The following is a 21416-nucleotide window of genomic DNA, read 5'->3' as shown; positions in this document are numbered from 1 at the left end:
GAATTGGAGAATTTAGACTATTTTTTAAAATTTATTTTAAAAATTACTTTTTAAAATATTACAACCAATAAATCGATCATCAAAGTAGTTGGTGATTAATTTAATAGTTGACAACTAATTCATCAGTTGATTGTTTCAAGTCCACTGGAAGCAAGCCTGGAAAGGAGCATGCTGATGTGCACCCTGAAAGCACAATCTTCCTGGATACACCCTGGATATCGTCATTATTTTTGACCTTGTAAATTTGTCTTATACTAAAATACATCATTTTGTGTGTGTGTCTTCCAGGTTGGCTGCGCTTGCAGCCAGGAGAGGAGAGGGGAAGATGCCTTCTCCATCTTTTACCCTCGATGCTCAGCTGAGATTTCATGACAAATGGCTGAAGATAGACTTGCAGGTATGTATACATCCATAAAGGACACAATAATATTAAAAATGCTGCTTTTTTGTGTTAAGAGGACAGGTTGTTTTGTGGGTTTAGTCACATGAAACCATTGCAAGGTCAAAATCTCCAAAATTTCACAGTATTTTTGAACTTTGCATCAGTTGTCAGGTTACATTTTCCTGTCTGAGCTGAGAAAATGTTAAATGTTATGGTTACTATCTGAGTCACCAGGTTGACAGTGTCTGATGTTTAATGACCTTCAATACTCAATGACTAAACAGCATCACCGATGATATGTCAAGGTGCACCAAGATGATGTATGTCTAAAGCTCTTCAATTAATAAATACGTTTCTTTCCACCTCCTCCATAAACATGACACATTGCTTAGTTTGTTTCATAAATGTGATGTGTCACCGATGACACGTGGTCTTTTTTTTCTGAAAGATTAATGCTTTGATGTCAAAAACGGATAACATGCATGTTACACTTCCCACATCTGTCATCTAGCCTGAACTCATTACCATATACATCCCGAATTCTACATTTTGAAAATGTTCTCCATCAAACAAAGAATTGAGTGTAGTGGATACACCTCACAAACCTCATCACATAATCTGCACCTGCTGGCTGATAGGCTGAATGCAGGCATGATTATTGTTTTTCCTGAAATGGGAAAAAAAGGTATAATCTATAATAATATGTTCAGTCAGTGGACAAGTTATTTCTTGAAAAGGTCTTTGTTGTGAAAAACAGTCATGTTGATAGTAATTATGAGGTCTTCTACTCATACATGATGAATCTACTGAAGGCTGGGAGACATTCTCATACCAGGGAAATAGAGCGCAGTGAGTTGTCTGCTCTCGCCTCCGCAAATTGCAGGCTGTCTGGACGCAGTCTGGCCTTGAAAATTAGTTTGCAGCATCAAATGAGGACTTAAATCCGGGAAGAGTGTCATGTTTTTCCATCGTTACAGCTGTCTCCAGTGCTGAAGGATGCACAACTTTAGTGTAGAGCGTCTGGTCGGAGTCATGTGTGAGCTAACATGTTTTTGACATTTGAGATCTCAGATCCTTGAAAGCAAGTGGTGGTTTTCAACTGACGAGAATTTCTCAGTGGAGCAAAGTCATGCATGAAGGGTGCACCACTAAGCGGATGACACACAGATATTTTTTCAACAGATTTATTCTGGAATCCATTGAAATTCAGAGATAAAACAGCTATTTTTGTACTGAGTTATGAAGACTGCGCAAGAGATTTTGATCCATGTGTCAAACTGATGAAAGAATTTGCATATGCTCCGAATGTTGGATCCTTTAAAGAGGAATGAAGTACAAGCAAATATCACACAATGAGTTGATTATTTAATGGAGTCATAAATGGTCACATTGGATATATTTTAGCTGCAATTATGTTGGAACACCTTCATAATATGATAGAAACATTGAAATGCTCAGCGTTCATCTGATGAAGTGGATTTTTTTTATAAATATAATCTGTGATGAATATTGTTTTTTCACTGTTTGCTTTTTGTAGCGGGCATTCTCTCCAGAGGGACTAAGTGAGATGTGGAATGAAATGGTGAAAGATGAGGAGATAGCATTCAATGGAGAAGAATCGGCTCACCCAGGTATGCTTCTATGACATTAAGCACTCGTTTACCCCCCAGTGCTTCTGACAGATTTACACCTAGCTGCCATCTGGTCATGATAACATGCAACATTTTTGCGCACTGTCTAAGGATGATACTTGAGATGGGGACGGGGGTGCTGTGTTTAACCTTGCTGCAGTCAATGAAGGTTAATGTCATCATTTCTTTTGGCTCTTTCAGAAGATTGCACTGATTGTTTTGGAACTCAGAAGAAGGATGAGCCCAATGACAAAGAAAAGAAAGAGGAGGAGGAGACGTCAACATCCGTACATCACTCCATCATTGAGACCTGGGACTGGGGCCGGCAGCCAGGTGAGAACGCTGCCTGAACAAGGTTCAAATTTGGGGCGCTGCAGTATCTCCCACTGCTGCCTGCTACCATGTTGCCCTGTCCTCCTGCTGTGACTCTTGTCATTTTGCACCTTTCTGTTTCCAAGTAGGGTAATTAATACCATGCTGACACCAGATGGTTTCACAACACTTAAATGTCGACTAGATACAATTATACTGACCATTTCGACACATGGCCAGCCTCTCTGTTTATCGCTTTCACGTCTGTCGGTCACTGCTGGTGTGTGCATGTTTTGCTGGCACGTGAGGTGTGGAAACTCTGAAATGACAACTTGCAGTCTGCAGGTCTGAGCAGCTATTTTTACCCCGCAGAGTGTAATCTTGGTAGGCATTACAATGTGGTTGAGAGCGGGGCAGCGTCCCTCACCCATGTTGTGTTTACTGGTGGGACTGGGTGGGGACAGTGTCATGGTGGTGGGAGATAAGCGTTGGCTGAGGGGGATGGGGGGCCTGATTGACATGCCCAGTGAATGTAGGTTTTGTTTGTAGCTACTTGGCTGCTTCTCTCTTTAATATTGACTGAGCCAGGAAATCACACGGGTGTGATTGTACAGTGAGTGTAACTGGATCGCTACATGGACGAGTGCTCTGTCATTGATGCTTAAAGTTCAAACTCCATACTTCCTGCTTTTCCATTGTGAGTTCAGATGTCTGGAACATGTCCGTCCCAGTAGCTACAACTCAGACCTCAGCTATTGTGTTCAAAATCAGGATGGCAACACATCAGATGACAGCTTTGCTGTGATTCCAAGAAGTGAATGTGGGTTTCATCTCTTCACCATGTTAGATATTTCATAAAGGTGTAATCAGCACCCATATGATTTTGATATTTCTTTAGTACAAGATACTTCTCATCCATGGCTAATGTAAAATGAATAGTAAGAGTGTGACTGGGATCCATATCTGTTCTGACAGCCGAGCACAGCTAACTGTAGTGCGGCTCATACAACCTCAGGCCAGTCTGGCTTACATAAAGCTTAAGTGGATTTCAGACCTGCTATTTTGGCCCATCCTGGCTTCCCTGCAGCGCTGCTGTATAGAAACACAATACAGCCTTTTATCTTGAACCAGATCTAAACAAAGATCCTGTTGTAATAAAAGTCAGTGGGGGAAATTGTGAATGGGGTTAATTTCTTTTTTTAAGAAAAATAGTCAAGTCTACAAGTAATGAGCTTTATTGTCACAGGACCCTTCCTTGAAACACTAAGCTGTGAGTGAAATGATTTACTTGATATAAATGTGTTTTTTTAATGCCAAACCTTACATACCTATAATGCACTGTAAATCTCTCGTGTATCATATAAACTTTATAGTCAAATGGTAAAGCAGCTTAAATTATTAATATATTTTCAAAGTGACAAAAATGGTTTCACTGTTGAACGTTTTTGTTTGTCCTGTATCATCCACTTTATGTCATAAATTGTGAAATGTGTTGAAGTGCTTCACAAGTCCAAATGCAAGTTTTTATTGGTTGTATGAGTCTTTTTTTTTTCTATCATGGAAGACATGGTTTCATTTGGGTCACACAGTAGCATGGTGGTTTTGTGCCCAAACTAAAAACTGTAGTATAAGATATGTGACTGAGTATATTGTTGCTACTGGGCATAGATGCTGCAGAAAAAGAAACTTGATGGAAAATATTAGTCCCTGTTAATAACACCCTAAAAGCTAATGTAGACAACGCTAGCCCCTTTCAGACATGCGCTGTGTTCAGTTTATCTCACTCCATCTGAATGTACTGACTTCACGTCTGAAAGAGCAACTTTTCTTAATAGGTCAGGCCTACTAACATGTCCATATCACTTACACCATGGCATGAGTTTGGACTACATGCTGTCATATTAATGGATAGGCAGGCAGACAGACAGAAGTGACACTCTTTAAGTCATGTGAAGTGATTTAGGGAAGGCTTGCTCCACATTTCAGCATCAATATGGTTCCAAGAACATCATAGAAAGCAAAATCCCAAAACACCTCTCTCATTCACTTTGCTCTACAATTTCACATCTATTCAAAACTAAAATATCATGAAAGTTGAGCTTTAAGCTGTTTGCAGGAGATTTTGAATATCTGAAGCATCAGACAGCAGATCTGTATTAGCACCTCCAAAACAAGAAAGCTGCAGCAGTTTTGCACGTGTAACAATGGCATTATATCATTAATCGCTTCTAATAATAAATGATCCCAGACATGGAGACATGATTAGTCAGCATACACTCTTCTTAAGATCGGACAGTTGAGCTGTCATTCAGAGTCACAGTTTATAAGCTGCCGTTGAATCATTGGTTACAGAGCAGATTTAAATTCAGTTTTATGTTTATTAGTGCATTGTTATGCCGTATACATCACTTGATGTGCTTTCCAATCTCACGTGATAGTGCACATGTACTATGGCTCTTTCCATCACTGGGGTTCTGACTGAATGAAGCTGTGAGGGAAATTAATGTAAATCTGACTTAAATGTGAATGCTGTCACTTTAACAGATTGCTGACCCAAAGAAGTTTTACCAAAGCTTATTTTTCTGTGAGAAGTAATTGAGACTGATACAGAACATCTGTTACTTTTGCATGGGGATGTTTTTATTTAATCACTCTTTCCTTGTGTGCGTAGATGAGACTGAGTTGAAGGACTGTCTTATGGTCCTGGTTGACGACCAGCAGAAACTCTCGGCTCAGATGGCCAAAAGCACCCTGTCTGCTCAACGTCTGCGCCAGCGCCTGGTCATCCTGGAGCGCTATCTCATCTCTCTGAGCCACAGCATGATGGAGGAGAAGTACAAGGTCCGCTGGAAGACGCCTCCCAGCCCGCCTCTGCCTGCTGCCGACAATAAGAGGTAAAAGTAATGAAGCTACATGTAGATTGAGAGTTCAGTTGCTGGCTGGCTGGAGCTGCTCCGTGTGGAGTGGACATGTTGCCTTTGTTCCTGTGTGGCTTTGCTCTGGGTGCAGTTCCTCTCAGTCCTGAAATGTGTAGTTTAGGACCACAGTTTCTAGATCCGTTTTGATGTCGATCTGAATATGGTTTCCTCAAAGATTCTATGCCAGAATTGACTGATCAGTTTAGGGTAAACTGAGTTCCACTTAAGGTCTACATTAACTGAGACACAAAACCAGCATAGAGGTCTACCGTAATGACTAGTCAGGTGTCTACAGAGTCATAAATGTTGTCCAGACAAATGTCATGGTGCTTCGTTGGTGTTTTCATGGAGAAGCAGAGTTAGTTCAGGACTTCTCAAAGTCCAAAAAGTCAATCCAGACCCAACCCATACCTGTGTTGTTAATACAATCCATTATGAAGTATGACATTTTCTTTTTTAAGTGAAACAATAAATTATTAATGACGTTAAATAGTCAGTGTAGCTGGAGATTAATCACAGCGATCATGCCCCGGGTAATGTGGGTTTCATGTATCTTATTTCCTTATTGTTGGCATTGACGTCATAGTGATGTTACCTGCTGGAGAGATAACTGTGAGTTGTAGCTGCCGAGTTCCCACGTGAATTTACTGTCAGCTCCTCAATCACAAGGTGTCTTGTTTTTTCCTGTACACACTTTCTAGAAAGTTTAAATATAATAATACATCTAAAATAGAAATTAATTAATGAATTGTGTTTCTCAGAAGTTACATTGAGTTGATTAAATGTTATGTTGCTTTTTGCCAATCATTCTGGACTTCTGACCTCGAATAAAATCACGTGCATCATTCATCTTACTATTATCAGTGCTTTCTTTGTACATGCACAGATTCATACAGTTACAAAATACTGTACAGTTTCCTTTGTGTTATATGCATCATTCTCACTGTAGAGTACCTTCCAGCTTGTTGTATGAGTGCACACTGTGTTTCCTTGCATAAGCCCCTTAAGCACACTTCAGTGCTCACTTTGTATGCATAGTATATGTAGGACCTACTTACACATAGACTTTGCCAGAGTTTGTCTCAAAATTCTTCAAGGTTTTTCTGCTTACGTATGCATTGGTTGTCAGATTGTTCTCTGGCCACATGCTCATGGTTAGATTTTACTGTTTATTTGTTTCCTGTCTTTGTTCAGTTGTCTTATCAAGTGTCAGGAAAAGAACACGTGTTTTTTTTAAAATAAAAATGATTCCTCACCCTTTAACAGTCAGCCATTGTTTGTACTGGTGATTGGGTGTTATTAATTTTAAGTTATGGTTTCACTGTTTCGCAGGCCATGTTTGTGACCCTCTGTGGGTACTTAATATATGCTATTTCAGTCTGCTTAAACTGTGTCTTTTGTAATTTTAGGAGAAATATAATGATTTTCCAAAGTGCATTACAATTAAATAATTTCAATTTGAATAATGATGATAATGATAACCAGCATCCCAACCATCCTAAACCAACAAGTAACACACTTGAGCTGATACTGATGAGTTGATACAGTTTGCAGTTTGAACTGATCCCTGTGTGTTTGTATTATTTCAGCCCTCGTCCGGCCAGTAAAGGTGTGGAAGGCTTGGCCAGAGTCGGCTCCAGGGCTGCCCTCTCGTTTGCCTTTGCTTTCCTGCGTCGAGCGTGGAGGTCAGGTAAGAACGTCACAGGATACTGACAGTAAAGATGCGTTGTCTCCTAGTCGTGGTGATGAAAGCTGCTGTCGTGGAATGTAATATAGCGTTGCCTGACAGCTGTTGATGAATGCCATGCACCATGTTACAAGCTACTTATAGTAAACAACCCGGCATATGTCGCAATGCTATGTTTTGAACCTCAGCTCGTGGTGGCTGTGAGATCAAGGACTGTGGGAGGCAACAGAATAGTGCCAACGGGTCATTCCTACTGCTTAGGTATAAGAATGTGAAAAATGAATGTCTAGACTTGGTTGTATGTCGTCTCAGTCTTCATGCAGTAACCCTGTAAACCCCAAAATCAAACCGTGGGTTTGAAAGGCTTGTTGTCTATGAAAAATCACCGATATTACACCATTTAGCAGAGTTAGAAACTTTAAAGGAATTGTTGGATTTTTATCTCTCTGAGAGTCCTTAATCTAATCGTGTTTCATGTGTGATTGCATCAGGACAAATGAACCCAATCTAAGCTTGAAATGGTGATATTTAGTCAAAATAACTTTATTCTGCAGGTCTCATCGAAAGAGTAACAAAAAAAATAAACCATTGGCACCAGATTCTGTAAAAAAGAAAAAAAAAATCTAAGCTCCTCAGCACATCCGAGAAGCCCTGAGTGACTCATCCGGAACTAACAGTAACCTGACAAAAATCTGACTATTCTGCTGAACTGCAGGCTGTGTTTACTCAGAGCAGAGAGGAGACGAGCATGGAAATAAATTATAGAGACTGAGAGCAAAATAAAACGTATGAGAGAAATTAAAAAAAAAACAAAAAACGTGGCTCTAAAACAGTAAACAGAGGAGTAGGTTGTCAGAACTTTGCTTTAAGATACATTCAGCAAGTCACAGTAGCATCGAAAAACACTTGGTTTGTTGAGGTTGTAAAAATGTAAATGGTTAAATATCTTTAACATGCGGAGCCCTTATTTTTTTCCAGTATTGGTCACACTTGGAACATTATTGCACGTATCAATTTCAAATTTTGTTTTCAATTTTTGTAAATTAAATAATCAGCTAAATTAGTTTTTATGATTTAGGGCGTTATAAAAAATATCATACTGCACGTAAAGACTTTTTTGACTTCTCTCTACTTCTGGCCATGGTTGTGCTGCTTTTATAGTGATGAAAGACTTTATATTGCAATGAAAAATGAGCCCATGGTAAGCAATAAATGAGCCAGGAGCAAAAAATGCCCACAAACTGATTAAAGTTTAGAGGGGTTATAGCACCAAAGTCCTCATTACAGATAGATAATTAGGAACAATGAATGAGCCATCCCTGTGTCGCAGAAACGTTCAATATATAGAATCTTTATTTTACATTGTAGTCTGTGGTGCTGCTCTGTATTGATCTGTGATTTCAATGTCAGTCTTTCTCCTGTACTTGTAAACAGGGTGAACAAACATGTTTTAATATAATGCAGATTTGCACAATGCAACCACAGACTAGGACAAGTAACATGCAATTTCTGAACCTATATCTTAATGTATTTTCAAGTCAAATTATATTAATAGATGTCAAATCCGGCAGTGGCTTTGCTCTTTATTCGTATCCGTCATTGTTATCTTTGCAAGTAGAGATGCTGGTTTTGTTACAGTCTACAGGGACTGGGTGGGAACAAAGCGCCGGCCTACACTGTAGCCTTCCTGTAACATGAGACACACACACACACACACACACACACACACACACACACACACACACACACACACACACACACACACACACACACACACACACACACACACACACACACACACACACACACACACACACACACACACACACACACACACACACACAACCACACAGTTAAGCCTGTCATCCTCATTGTAGCTGTGTTCGTGGAATACATTGTAAGTACAACCGTGTGTCCTTTCACCTGCCACCTGCTGAGTGAGCGCATGAGCAAATCCTGGATATTACAAGGCTTTCCTGGTATTCATTCAGTGTGATTAGTTAACATCAAGATTATGGATTGAATGCAGTAATATGTAAATGCACGAAAGCTTCAAACAGGGCTCATATTTGTCAAGAATCACAAATAATCAGTGATGTAAAAATAGCTCTCCATTTCCATCTTGCAAACAATATGGATGTTAAATTAGAGTCTATTTTACAGTAGATTCAGGTATGTTTGCAGTTTATGTATCAATAAATGCATTTATGATATTTTTGTGTCAAATTTAGAAAAACCTGGGGATACTAAAAACTACTCTACTTCGGAAATTAAAAAACTCTGCGGTCCATTTCTAAAACAGAATCTGTTTGTGCTTTGCTGCAGGAGATGATGCAGATCTTTGTAGTGAACTTCTCCAGGAGTCTCTGGATGCCCTGCGAGCTTTGCCTGAGGCTACTCTGTTTGACGAGGGGACTGTATCATCAGTGTGGCTGGAGGTTGTTGAGAGAGCCACAAAATTCCTCAGGTTTGTTATGCACTGATCAATTACTATTAGGGTTCACAATTAATCGAACTTAAATGATGATTGTGATCGACTGCAGTATTGATGTTTAAAATGCCTGCTCTGCTCATAGAAAACAATCCATGTAGATGAAATCATTTGGTTTCAGCTTGGGTAAATGTAACATTAAAACACCTTATTTCAAGCAAATTTTCGATCACACAGCTGTCTCAGTTGCTTCGCTGCAATTTCTGCTCTCTTTAACTCAATGAGAAAGTGCAATAAAAATATTTTGTTCCTAAAATCAATAATAATTGAGATAAATAGTCATTGTCTAAAGGTTGATCAAAATATTTGTGATTAGCATTTTGGCCATAGTTGTACATTGTTGTGTGATATGGTGATATATTAGATAAATAATTTAAATGAAATCTAAATTGTAGCTTTTGTCTGTTTTATATTGCTGTAAGTTGGATATCTTGTGAGTTTAGACAGGTGGTCATTACCATACAAAACAAGCAAGTTTTTGATATCACTGGACTAGCATTTTTCAGTTTTCTGATGTTTTTATGAAGACTTAGCATTTAGCAGCATTTAGTAGCATTATTATTATTTGCAACCGTGCTGTGATATATTGAATAATCTTGTGTGATTCTCCTGTCTTGTCTCCTTTGGGATCAGTGATGTACATGGAAGTGCCAGCACAAAAGGTAACATTCCTCTTCAGGACCAGCATCTAGCCTTGGCCATCCTGCTGGAGCTGGCTGTACAAAGGGGCACTCTCAGGTAACCAGATATCCTTAATACGTGATTATTTGCTTGTGCTGATATTGTGCTTCATTTGTAATGCACTGCTTTCTTTGTACTCACTCACTGTTTTTGTCATTGTGGCCTTTCAGTCAGCTGCTGTCTGCTGTTTTGTTGTTGTTACGTCTGTGGGAAAGCGGCACCAGAGAGATGGACAATGAACGCTCCACGCAGGGAACCAGCGCTCCTCTGCTGCCTCTTCTGCAGCGCTTTCAGAACATCCATAGCAGCAAAGAGGAGCCTGTTCCTGAAGAGGAATCTGAGGTGAACATTTTCTTTCCTGACCCACTATTTTTATGTACATCAGAACTGGAACAATGTCACTAAAAGATAGAATAGTAAGAGAAAAAGAAACACCTCAAACAAAATGCTATCAAATGAAAGTCTGTTGCCTTATATGTTGCCAACGTCTCTATTTGACTGAAATTATCCATGTTGTCCTGTCACTTCTCAAAACTAATAAGTACTCTGGTTGATTGTGCTGATTTCCAGATCCTCACAGCCCCTCTCAGTCCAAACGAGAGTTTCCTGCGCTACCTGACCTTGCCTCAGGATAACGACCTGGCCATCGACCTTCGTCAAACAGCTGTGGTAATCATGGCCCACCTGGACCGCTTGGCTTCTCCATGCAGCCCTCCACACTGCAACTCCCCTACGTCACACAAGGTGAAAACTCCTTCTACTACCTATCAGTGCTGAAGTAATTAGTTTTATTCTTTTTTTAGGTCAGTGATCATTCTACTGCTAGTTCCCTTTAGAACCGCTTAACCTCAGTGAGTCCTTGACTATTTTCAATGTCACTTCCTTTACTTTAGTAGGACAGTCGAGGCTATCCAGGTCTATAATTCCTGGCGAAAGGGATATCTTTTCATGAATGCCAAGGAGAGATTGTCTGGAATCTGTCTGTATCAGAACCATGATGGTGGAACACTGTATGACTTACATACTGGAAAAAAATATGTTTAGCTCAATGAATGTCTTTAGTTTATTCACTGAAGTTTTCATTTGCAGTAGCCTACTTATGAGGGTAAATATGGCAAGAAATTAGAAAAGATATAACTGCAGAAGTTTGATCTGTCCTCTGAATGGTGTTTCTTCGTTATATACAAATATGTAACTAGTGTAATTGCAAAATTGTGGCTGTATTTCTTGTAATGTGATTGTCAAACTATGAACAAGTCTATGTCACGACAAGTTCATAAGTAGAGCTGTATGCTGATTAAATTTGATCTGAATTCAAATTTTTTTTCTTGCCAACACTTGGTTTCACATACAAATGGCTAGAATGGTTGGAAAGTTGAAGTTGTGCAGTTTCATTCGATATGTGCTATAATGCGCTGCAGTAGATATGAGAGAAATTCAACTTAGAAGAAAGGATGTGAATTTGGCCCCAAAGTGCATCCATTGGACTGTAAGAGTTAAATCTTTGCTGGTATGATAAGGTGTGACAAGTGACAACAAACATGAGTAAGCATCATCATCATCAGACTTAATTGTTTGACAACATGGCTCCTCCTAGGAAATAATCGTGAGATGACTACACGTAGACATCACCACATTTAGACTTGAATAGCTAAAAACTGTTGTGAGTCAGTTAAAACATGAATATCCGAATGTGTCAAGATTTTAGACTTTTTATTTGTCACATGCTTATACAGTATATGCACTGCAGTGCAGCGTGACTGTTCCACAAGGCTGTGTAATTACAATAACACATGATAAAAACATTCCTAACAACCAATAGAAAAAAACTCATGAATATGTTTTATGTCTGCTTCCAAGTCATGCAGAGTTGCTTTAAATCCATGCAATAAGATCAGCTTTATAAGATTCTGGCAATTTGCTGAAGTGTCAGCGTTCTTAGACGTCCTTTCCCTCAATTCAGTGCTGATTCTGGGAACAGATGGCAGGAATAAGTCCTTGGAGTGAAGACAATAGCTTCCTGTCCTTTTTTGGCAGATAAAGATAAAACTGCATATGTAGTTTTATTAAAGCCAGAAACCCTCAAAATGAAACTGACTCTCTCCTTTTGTCTCTTTTGTTCCAGGGGACCTTGCAGGAAGTAATTGCTTGGGGACTGTTAGGTTGGAAACTTTATGCCAACGTTAATGGACCCATCCAGTGTAAAGCCCTGTCGAGCCTAGGTGTCACACAAATTGTCTGTTCAGAAAAGGGCTTTCTCATCCTGTCCAGCAGTGGTGCTGTTTACACCCAGAACTACAAGAGCACAACCCTGGTCAGTTCTACTGCTCAGGTGTTTTCTGTTTTTTTTAATATAAACCTTTTTTCTGAGTAAGAAGCAAGTATCTGATCCCTTCATCTTTGTGTCTACTCCTCATTCAGTCACTGAATTATTTTGTTTCAGGCTCCTATGCTAATCCACGTTCTGAGCTCCAGAAAGATTGTGAAGCTCGCTGCTCATCCTGATGGGCAGCACTACTTGGCCTTGTCCTCCAATGGGGAGGTGTTCTCTTGGGGCTGTGGTGATGGTGGCCGTCTTGGACATGGAGACACCACGTAAGCAACTACAGAAACCTTTTTTTTTTTTTAACTAGAAACTAGAGATTATTTACTTTAAGGCCTTCCCAGTTTTGTATTTCCACCCTGTCATGTCATAGAATTTATGTAGCTGTGTGGAGATTCTGCTTCTTCCATGATGGAAAGACTCTCACAGACATTAAATTTGTAGAGTTTGGTTATATGGGGCAGTAAATTCAGTTTCTGGGAGTCTAGTGATTTTAAATTATTGATCAAACAGATGGAGGAAATATACAATACATTATTTCCCAAATCTAGGACACTCCTGTTAATGTTTTATGCTTTTACCTCCAAAGACAGCTTCCACACTTAACACAAACTGCATTTAAGGCAGGAATGAAAAACCCTGAGACTAACAGTTCCTTGAAAGAGCCCATATTATGCATAGTTAATTTTTCATAATTATATGTTTGGAGTCTACTGCAATACGTTTACATGCTGTAATGTTCTAAAAACACAATATTTTTTTAATGCTATACATTTGACCGTCTTTCTGAGATGCTCAATGTTATCTCAAAGAGGCTATTCTCCGTAAAGCCCTCTCCTGAAAAGCCCAGTCTACCCTCGTTGGTTGTTGGTTATGTACTGCTACACAGCCCTAGAGGTTCTAATGAGGAAGTAATGTTGACCAAGGCCTGCCAAACTAGACAACCATTATGCAGATGTGTTACAGCCTGATCTAGTTAAGTAACGAAGGAAAACAGAGCAATATCTCCATTGTTACTTTTATTCCAGATACCTAGAGGAACCGACAATGATTGCAGCCTTCAATGGGAAACAGACCGGAAAGCATGTGGTACATATTGCTTGTGGGAGCACATACAGTGCTGCAATCACAGCTGATGGCGAGCTCTATACGTGGGGTAGAGGGAACTATGGTCGACTGGGTCATGGTGAGCTCCTCATGCACTGAATGTGGTGAACATTGTCCTAAATAATGGCATCTTTGTGTGTTTTTTCCTGACAACAAGTTGTTTTCTGACTGTTTCTAGGCTCTAGCGAGGACCAGACTACACCAATGCTAGTGACAGCACTGAAAGGACTGAAAGTGATGGATGTGGCATGTGGAAGCGGTGATGCTCAAACGCTTGCTGTGACAGAAAATGGTAAGGGTAAGGATCATGTTTTACTTGAATTTGATAATTTAAGCGACACAGACTATAGCATTGGTGTTCACTCTCTCTGTCTGTTTCCACAGGTCAGGTGTGGTCCTGGGGCGATGGAGATTATGGTAAACTGGGCCGAGGAGGCAGTGACGGCTGCAAGACGCCGAAGCTGGTGGAGAAGCTGCAGGACCTGGACATAGTGAAGGTGTGCTGCGGCAGCCAGTTTTCAGTAGCTCTCACCAAAGATGGCCAAGTGTACACCTGGGGGAAGGGAGACAATCAGCGTCTTGGTCATGGCACTGATGAGCATGTACGCTACCCAAAGTTGCTCGACAGTCTGCAAGGTGAGCTGACCCTATGGCTGTTAACGGTGGTTTTCAGAAGCTGATAGAATGCAAAAACTTACCTCTGTGTGTCATGTTTGTAATCAGGCAAGAAAGTTGTGGATGTCGCTGTGGGATCTACACACTGCCTCGCCCTCACTGATGATGGGGAGGTGCATAGCTGGGGCAGCAACGATAAGCTACAACACTTTGATACACTATTTTCCAACAAGAAGCAGCCAAAGGCACTCCCAGGTCTCAACTCCAAACACATAGTGGGGATCTCCTGTGGCCCAGGGCAGGTGAGATATCCAACTGTCATTGCTGATTTTAATATGTTTATAACGACAGGAGACAGTGTCAACAAGTGTGTTTGTTTTTAGAGCTTCGCCTGGTCCTCCTGCTCAGAGTGGTCTGTCGGGCAGCGTGTGCCCTTCGTGGTGGATGTTTGCCCCATGACCTTTGAGCAGCTGGACCTGCTCCTGCGGCAGGTCAGCGAGGGCATGGACGGCAGCTCGGACTGGCCTCCTCCACAGGAGAAGGAGTGTATGGTGGTCGCCACACTAAACCTGCTCAGGCTCCAGGTAAGCAACAGGCAGCTTAGTAAACGTTTTGAGTTCCTCCCTCATACCTAGTTTGTGTCCAGTCATTTTTAAAAGCAGCACAGTTACAGTAGACTAATGGAGTGGAATCTGTTTATGATACAAACATATCACTGAATCCTCTAAACCCAAGACATTTATGGAAGTTTATTTGCTCCTGTCAGATTTTTAGTCAGTGTGGGCTCATTTTTCAATACATAAAGTCCTGCATTTCTATGGAAATGGCACAAACATGACGAGAAGTAGAGTGAGCTAAAGATTGTCTTTTGTGCTGTATATCAAAGGTGTAAAGCTTTACATCCTAAAAAAAAAAGAGAAAAAACAAAAATTGAATTTCTTTGATTATTTGTTCAACAAAACAGTTAAAAATATGGACTCAATTGATGTAGCATTTTTTCCCAAGTGCCCACAAGTGTTACCAACACTGGAAAAACACGTTGACGCTACATACTAAAGATATTTTACTATTTACATTTTTACAGCCTCTACAAGCAGTAAAAACACTTTTTCACACTACTCTTGTCATCAGCTCTTGAAAGACATTTCACTGTTGAATGTATCGTCCACCATCTTGCTGACAGTGTGTTCCTCTACATATTGTTTTTGAATCATACTGCATTTATTTTATTGCTCAAGTTTGTTTTAGTTTCCTCTCAGTCTCTAAAGTTTATTTCCATTCTTGTTTCCTTTCTGCTATGTGTAAACGGGGCCTGCAGGTCAGCCCAGTAGTCCCTGAATTTTTGTTATGTGATGTGTTGGTAGCTGAGCTGCGCTTGCCTTCTCAGTTGTACTGTGAAGTGCAGAATTTTTACATTTTTATGCGATCTGGTGAAGATGGCTTATTTTTGGCAAATCTTTAAATATGAGTTGTAGAGTAAAAACATTTTTGAATGACTATCATGATTTTAAGCTTAGTTTTGCTTAATTTTTCCTATGGAAGCGCACATCACACTTGTTTAATTCAAGTGTTTACAGTTTCTAGCTCTGACAGGCCTTTTAAACCTGCTGGCAGGCTTTGGAGTTCTGTTTGTCCAATATGAATATTTGCAGGACTTTGTGTTTTGTGATGGTAACCTAAATATCTTTAGGTTTTCTGACATTTTATAAACTAAAACATCAATTGATTAATAAATATTTGCTGGATTAATCAATAATACAGCAATAAACTTTCCCCTTTTCTCCTCAGCTCCATGCAGCCATCAGTAACCAGGTGGATCCAGAGGAGCTGGGACTGGGGCTTGGCAGCATTCTGCTTAACAACCTCAAACAAACAGTAGTAGTGCTTGCCAGCAATGCCGGCGTGCTAAATACTGTACAGGCAGCTGCTCAGGCCGTCCTCCAAAGCGGCTGGTCAGTGCTGCTGCCCACAGCTGAGGAAAGGGCGAGAGCACTATCCTCACTTCTGCCTAATGCTGGTGAGTGCACACCACAACATCTGCTGACACTGATTCAACATAACAAACACTTAATCTTTCATCTCTGTTTTCTGTGATAGAGTTGACAACATGTTTGAGACAACAGAGTCTGAGATTTTTATTATGTTTTTTCCAGCATCTGGAAATGAGATGAGTGTGAGTCCAGGACGACGCTTCATGATCGACCTGTTGGTCAGCAGCTTAATGGCTGACGGAGGCTTGGAATCTGCACTGAATGCAGCCATCACTGCTGAGATACAGGTCAGTGTGTTTAATGCATGACTCATCACTGCTGTCCTCTCTCACATAAAGTATTCATAGCTGCAGAGCTTTGTCTATTTATGTACCAACATGGGCATAAAGATTTGTCTTTGGACTGAGATTCGGTTTCAGTTTCAAATCTCTGAGAAAGCAACTGTCAGGATTCAACATTATTTTTCATCTGGTGTTTTTCAGCTCATGAGCTGTTAACACTACTTTTTACTGGCTCCATGCAAATTACACCATTTTAGACTTTTAGATTGTGTATTTTTTCCACGTCCCTGAGCAAAATGGTGAGTTCACAACTTTGCTTATTGAATGTGGCTTACCACAAGCTCCAGGCCCAAAAATCTCCACTTTAGTAGCACTTACATATAACAAAATTTCTAGTTTTATTTCTACCAATACTCTGAAGGTTCTTATCGAGGAGTTTTTTCATAATTCATCCATAGCCTGATTTATTTATCCATTTTATTCCTACAAACAAACATATTTTTTTTATGGCTGTTGTCAGTATTTTCCAATTTATGGAGTAATAAAAGTAAATAAAGGACTTCATTGTTTTGTTTTCATGACAGGATATTGAAGCCAAGAAGGAAGCTCAAAAAGAGAAGGAGATTGATGAACAGGAGGCCAATGCCTCCACCATGCATCGTTGCCGCACCATGCTAGACAAGGACCTCATCAACACAGGCATCTACGAGTCAGCAGGGAAGCAAAGCCTGCCTCTGGTGCAGCTTGTACAGCAGCTTTTGAGGTAATTTTACTTTATCCAAAGCACTTATACAGCTAATACAGCATAACTGCTTACTCTTTACTAGCAAGTTCACTTATTTGAACTTTACAGGAACATCGCCTCCCAGACAATCGCAAGACTGAAGGATGTTGCTCGCCGCATCTCCAACTATTTAGAAGCAGAGCATGTCAGCAAGGAGCGCTCTGCATCTCTAGACCTGCTGCTTCGCTTCCAAAGGCTGCTGGTCAGCAAGTTATATCTGGGTGTCAACGGCACGGAGAATGTCAATGGATACAGTAAGTCACCACTGAGACGTTTTCATTACTCATCCTGATTTATTAGCTTTAGATGGGCAATGTTTGATTTCCCTGGTGCTTGTGCAGATCCTGAGCTTTTGGGTGTCGGCTCCCTGTTAAAGAAGTACATTGCTTTGCTGTGCACTCACATTGGAGACATCCTGCCAGTGGCAACAAGCATCGCTTCTACTGGTCGCCGCCACTTTGCTGAAGTCTCTCGTGTTATTGAAGGAGATCTAACTGGTAAATTGTCTCCCTCAAGCAGCATGAACTACACACAGACTTTTAAGGAGTTTGTGAGACAGTTATGCAGTCATGTCTTACTGTTTGTTCTGTGATAGGAGTGCTTCTGCCTGAGCTGGTGGTGTCCATCGTCCTCCTCCTTACCATTGATGCCGGTCTGATGCAGGAGACTGGTTCCATTCCTCTCCTGGCTGGACTCCTTGAGCACTTGGACCGTTTCAACCACCTGGCCCCAGGACATGAGAGGGATGACAATGAAGATCTGGCCTGGCCAGGCATTATGGGTATAACACCATCTGTAACTCTCATATATTTATGAAGCATTTTTTTTTTCAATTTAGATGTTATTCATTGTATTGTGGTTTAGAATGTAACTAGCTTTTCTACTGCGGTGGCAGGGTCATTCTTTACAGGGCAAAGTTCAAAGAACAATGAGGAGGTTTCACTCATCCGTAAGGCAGACCTGGAAAACCACAACAAAGATGGCGGCTTCTGGACCGTAATTGACGGGAAGGTGTATGACATCAAAGACTTCCAGGCTCAGTCCCAATCACTAACAGGAAACAGTATCTTGGGTAAGATTTTTTTCAAAGTTTTGAAATAATATGTGACACAGAATTAATTCAGATTTTTATTTATTTATTTATTTAGTGCATTTGTGTCACAAAGTACATAACAGTAGTGGCTAGGGATGCAAATAATAAACAATGTCCTTACTCATAGACGGTCATTTTAACTATCAATTTATTGTTGAAATGAATGTAAATACAATGGATGCTTTTCCCATATGCTGAGAGAAATGTTTTTTACCACTGATACTTAATGTGCCATAAAATCAGCTTGGTTACATTAGGAATTTTGAAAAACAGACAAAATAAACACTTGCTTATCTGAAGTTTGAATTTGAGTTAAAAATAAAAGGGTAATATTATGAAAGTAATAAATTAAATAATAGGAAATACTGACTTAATTTTGCTTTTCAACAATTGTGCCTTGACTTGTGCCTTATTAGTTAATATAATGTAATTAAACTGGATTAACAAAATGTCTCCTTCTACAGCCCAGTTTGCAGGAGAGGACCCTGTAGTTGCTTTGGAAGCCGCCTTACAGTTTGAGGACACCAGGGAGTCCATGCAGGCCTTCTGTGTTGGCCAATACATGGAGGTACAAGTTGTTTTATTATACATTTTATGAATGCAACTTCTCACTTTATTAGTGATTCTACTCTTTGATATTGGGACTTCTATTCATTTACAGCCCAACCAGGAAACAGTCACCACTCCAGACCTCAGCAGTCTGTCCTCACCTCTTATTGATACTGAGAGGAACTTGGGGTTGCTGCTGGGTCTTCATGCCTCCTACCTGGCCAAGAGCACCCCCCTGTCCCCCATGGAGATTGAATGTGCCAGTGGGTTGAATGATTTTAAAGCAACATGGTTTCAAATCTAATTGAGTCATTAAAAATAATCCTTTGTGTTGAATTTAATTTGAATTGAAACCTCTTCTGTATTTGCACAGAATGGCTCCAGTCCTCCATATTCTCTGGGGGCCTGCAGACCAGTCAGATCCACTACAACTACAATGAAGAAAAAGATGAAGACCACTGCAGCTCCCTGGGTACAACCACTCCAGATAAGGCCAAACTTTACTCCCGCAGAATAACTCTGAGCGACCACGCACAGCCTTTCCTGCAGGCCATTGCTGACAACACCACTCAGGACCACACTGTGAAGGTACAAGCACGACCAAAATAACTGAAGCGGGCTGGTACACAGCAGGCATGAAGCTGAGGGGTTGTCCTTTCATGCTTTGCTTTTTTGTTTGTGATATTCTAGGACTTCTTATGCCAAATAGAGCGTTGCTGTAAGCAGTACCATCTTATTACACCCATCACCTTCCCTCCGGAACACCCTGTGGAGGAAGTCGGCCGCCTGCTGCTCTGCTGCTTGCTCAAACATCAAGACCTTGGTAACCTAGCAACTGACTCAGACTGGTTGTTTAAGGAGGAATTACTAGCTAATTTTGGCTCACTTTGTCATTGAAAATGATTTTTGTTATCAGTCACGCTAAGATGCAACTTTAATCTTTAATCCTTTCTGCATTTTTACAATCCTGAAGAGTTAAGTTCAGACAAAAGTGATCATTACATGTATAATCTCTTGGATTTGTACAGCAGTTTAATGTAAGGCTTTTTTTTTGTCCCAGGTCACATTGCTCTGTCACTTGTTAGTCAGTGTGCCTTGGGTGTGGACCAGGGGAAACAGAGGTCCCTCCCTAAATCTGTGATTGACGTGTGCCGCATGGTCTACCAAGCAAAGTGTTCTTTAATCAAGGTATGATTCCTGCATTTGAGATATTTAGGCATCATAATAAAAAAGACTCCCCGGTGTAGAGTGTTGCACAGTTTTTTCTGTGGTTAAAAAGAGGAGTAAAAAGGATGAATATGGCTGTTAATGACATGTTTGCCTTATCTCACTTATTTTAGACCCATCAGGAACAAGGTCGCTCCTATAAGGAGGTGTGTGCCCCTGTTATCGAGCGTCTGCGTTTTCTATTTAATGAGTTGCGACCAGCTGTAAGCAATGACCTATCTATAGTGTCCAAACTGAAGCTGCTGAGCTCTCAGCCACGCTGGAGGAGAATCACCCAAAAACTAATCAGGGACCGAAGGAAAAAAAGAGGTGGGATATTAGAAAATCTACTGCAGAGTGAAAGGTTTTTATTTCCTTGTGTCGCTGCTATTTCTGAATTTAAATGTGTTCTTTTTTTAGTGCCTAAGAAGTCAGAGTCTGCTGACATAGAAGAGCCAAAGCTGGAGAATGAAGGGACCAATGGAGAGGAACTTAATGTGCACATCAGCCCCACACCTGCTGATAGGAAATCACCCACTGGCAAGACTGCCAAGGTAGTTTACCAGGACTTAATAACTAAAGGATTTTATTAGATTAAAAAAATGCACAAAAACATAAAGAAGTTTCCAAGAGGCCCCTTTTTGTAATTTATTTTTGGATTTAATTTTTCAAAATGATGGAGTTTTATCCTTTACTGGAAAAATAACCAATTAATCAACCTCAGACACAAAATAACAGAAATATTAATGTGAAGGATTGAGTTCAAGTGCATGTTTTGATAGACTGAATTTGTGGGGAAACTTTTATTGCACTTTTCACCAATACGAGTTAAGTCAAAACAGTGTTACATAGACAACACGGTGTCTATATTTTCATGGTTTGATGTTCCTGCGTTGTTTTATTATTTTGCAGCAAGACAAGTGGCAGCCGCTTTTAAACACTGTAGCCAATGTCCAGAAGTACCGGTGGCTCAAACACAGCGTTCAGGGTGCCTTTTCTCAGTCCAGCCTTATGGCCACCATAGTGGAGTTTGCACTGAAAGAAGAGCCTCTGGATGTGGAGAAAATGAGAAAGTGTCTTCTGAAGCAGGTGGGAATCAGTGTGACAATGTTTAAAATGAGAAAGGTTAGGTATGTAATGTTATTGACACATTTAAACACTGTTTTATAGCTTGAGCGGGCTGAGGTGAGGCTGGAGGGCATTGACACAATGCTGAAGTTGGCCTCCAAAAGCTTCCTGCTACCGTCTGTGCAGTATGCAATGCTCTGTGGCTGGCAAAGGGTCATACCAGAAGGGACCAACATTGGGTAGGTGACCAGTTTTAAATTTATATTAAAAAAATATTTAAAAGATAAAAAGATTGTG

The 21416-nt window shown here is 40.4% G+C and overlaps 1 protein-coding gene across 3 annotated transcripts in view; it reads left to right on the top strand.

Annotated features, from left to right (window-relative positions):
* The window catches only part of herc2 (HECT and RLD domain containing E3 ubiquitin protein ligase 2), a 53431-nt gene that overhangs the window by 1189 nt on the left and 30826 nt on the right, over positions 1-21416 (top strand). For 2 of the 3 annotated variants that reach the window (XM_023267045.2, XM_023267044.3), the window contains exons 2-33: positions 289-397; positions 1920-2013; positions 2215-2346; positions 4997-5219; positions 6833-6933; positions 9256-9397; positions 10055-10159; positions 10273-10444; positions 10673-10846; positions 12228-12416; positions 12546-12697; positions 13454-13611; positions 13711-13830; positions 13917-14168; positions 14256-14449; positions 14531-14731; positions 15936-16164; positions 16301-16425; positions 17004-17182; positions 17273-17457; positions 17545-17700; positions 17799-17984; positions 18099-18275; positions 18761-18864; positions 18958-19108; positions 19219-19433; positions 19536-19668; positions 19906-20033; positions 20186-20381; positions 20472-20605; positions 20964-21140; positions 21222-21358. In XM_023267045.2, coding sequence (XP_023122813.1) covers positions 326-397; positions 1920-2013; positions 2215-2346; positions 4997-5219; positions 6833-6933; positions 9256-9397; positions 10055-10159; positions 10273-10444; positions 10673-10846; positions 12228-12416; positions 12546-12697; positions 13454-13611; positions 13711-13830; positions 13917-14168; positions 14256-14449; positions 14531-14731; positions 15936-16164; positions 16301-16425; positions 17004-17182; positions 17273-17457; positions 17545-17700; positions 17799-17984; positions 18099-18275; positions 18761-18864; positions 18958-19108; positions 19219-19433; positions 19536-19668; positions 19906-20033; positions 20186-20381; positions 20472-20605; positions 20964-21140; positions 21222-21358 — 5093 coding nt within the window. In that variant the 5' untranslated portion in view covers positions 289-325. The remainder of the gene's footprint in view (positions 1-288; positions 398-1919; positions 2014-2214; positions 2347-4996; positions 5220-6832; positions 6934-9255; positions 9398-10054; positions 10160-10272; positions 10445-10672; positions 10847-12227; positions 12417-12545; positions 12698-13453; positions 13612-13710; positions 13831-13916; positions 14169-14255; positions 14450-14530; positions 14732-15935; positions 16165-16300; positions 16426-17003; positions 17183-17272; positions 17458-17544; positions 17701-17798; positions 17985-18098; positions 18276-18760; positions 18865-18957; positions 19109-19218; positions 19434-19535; positions 19669-19905; positions 20034-20185; positions 20382-20471; positions 20606-20963; positions 21141-21221; positions 21359-21416) is intronic. The other variant, XM_023267046.2, reaches the window with a different exon arrangement.

This window comes from Amphiprion ocellaris, chromosome 2 (genome assembly GCF_022539595.1).
Source record: "Amphiprion ocellaris isolate individual 3 ecotype Okinawa chromosome 2, ASM2253959v1, whole genome shotgun sequence".
In the NCBI taxonomy this organism is placed as follows: Eukaryota; Metazoa; Chordata; class Actinopteri; family Pomacentridae; genus Amphiprion; species Amphiprion ocellaris.
Note: the sequence above shows the minus strand (reverse complement) of the source record. Positions and strands in the feature narration are given on the sequence as shown.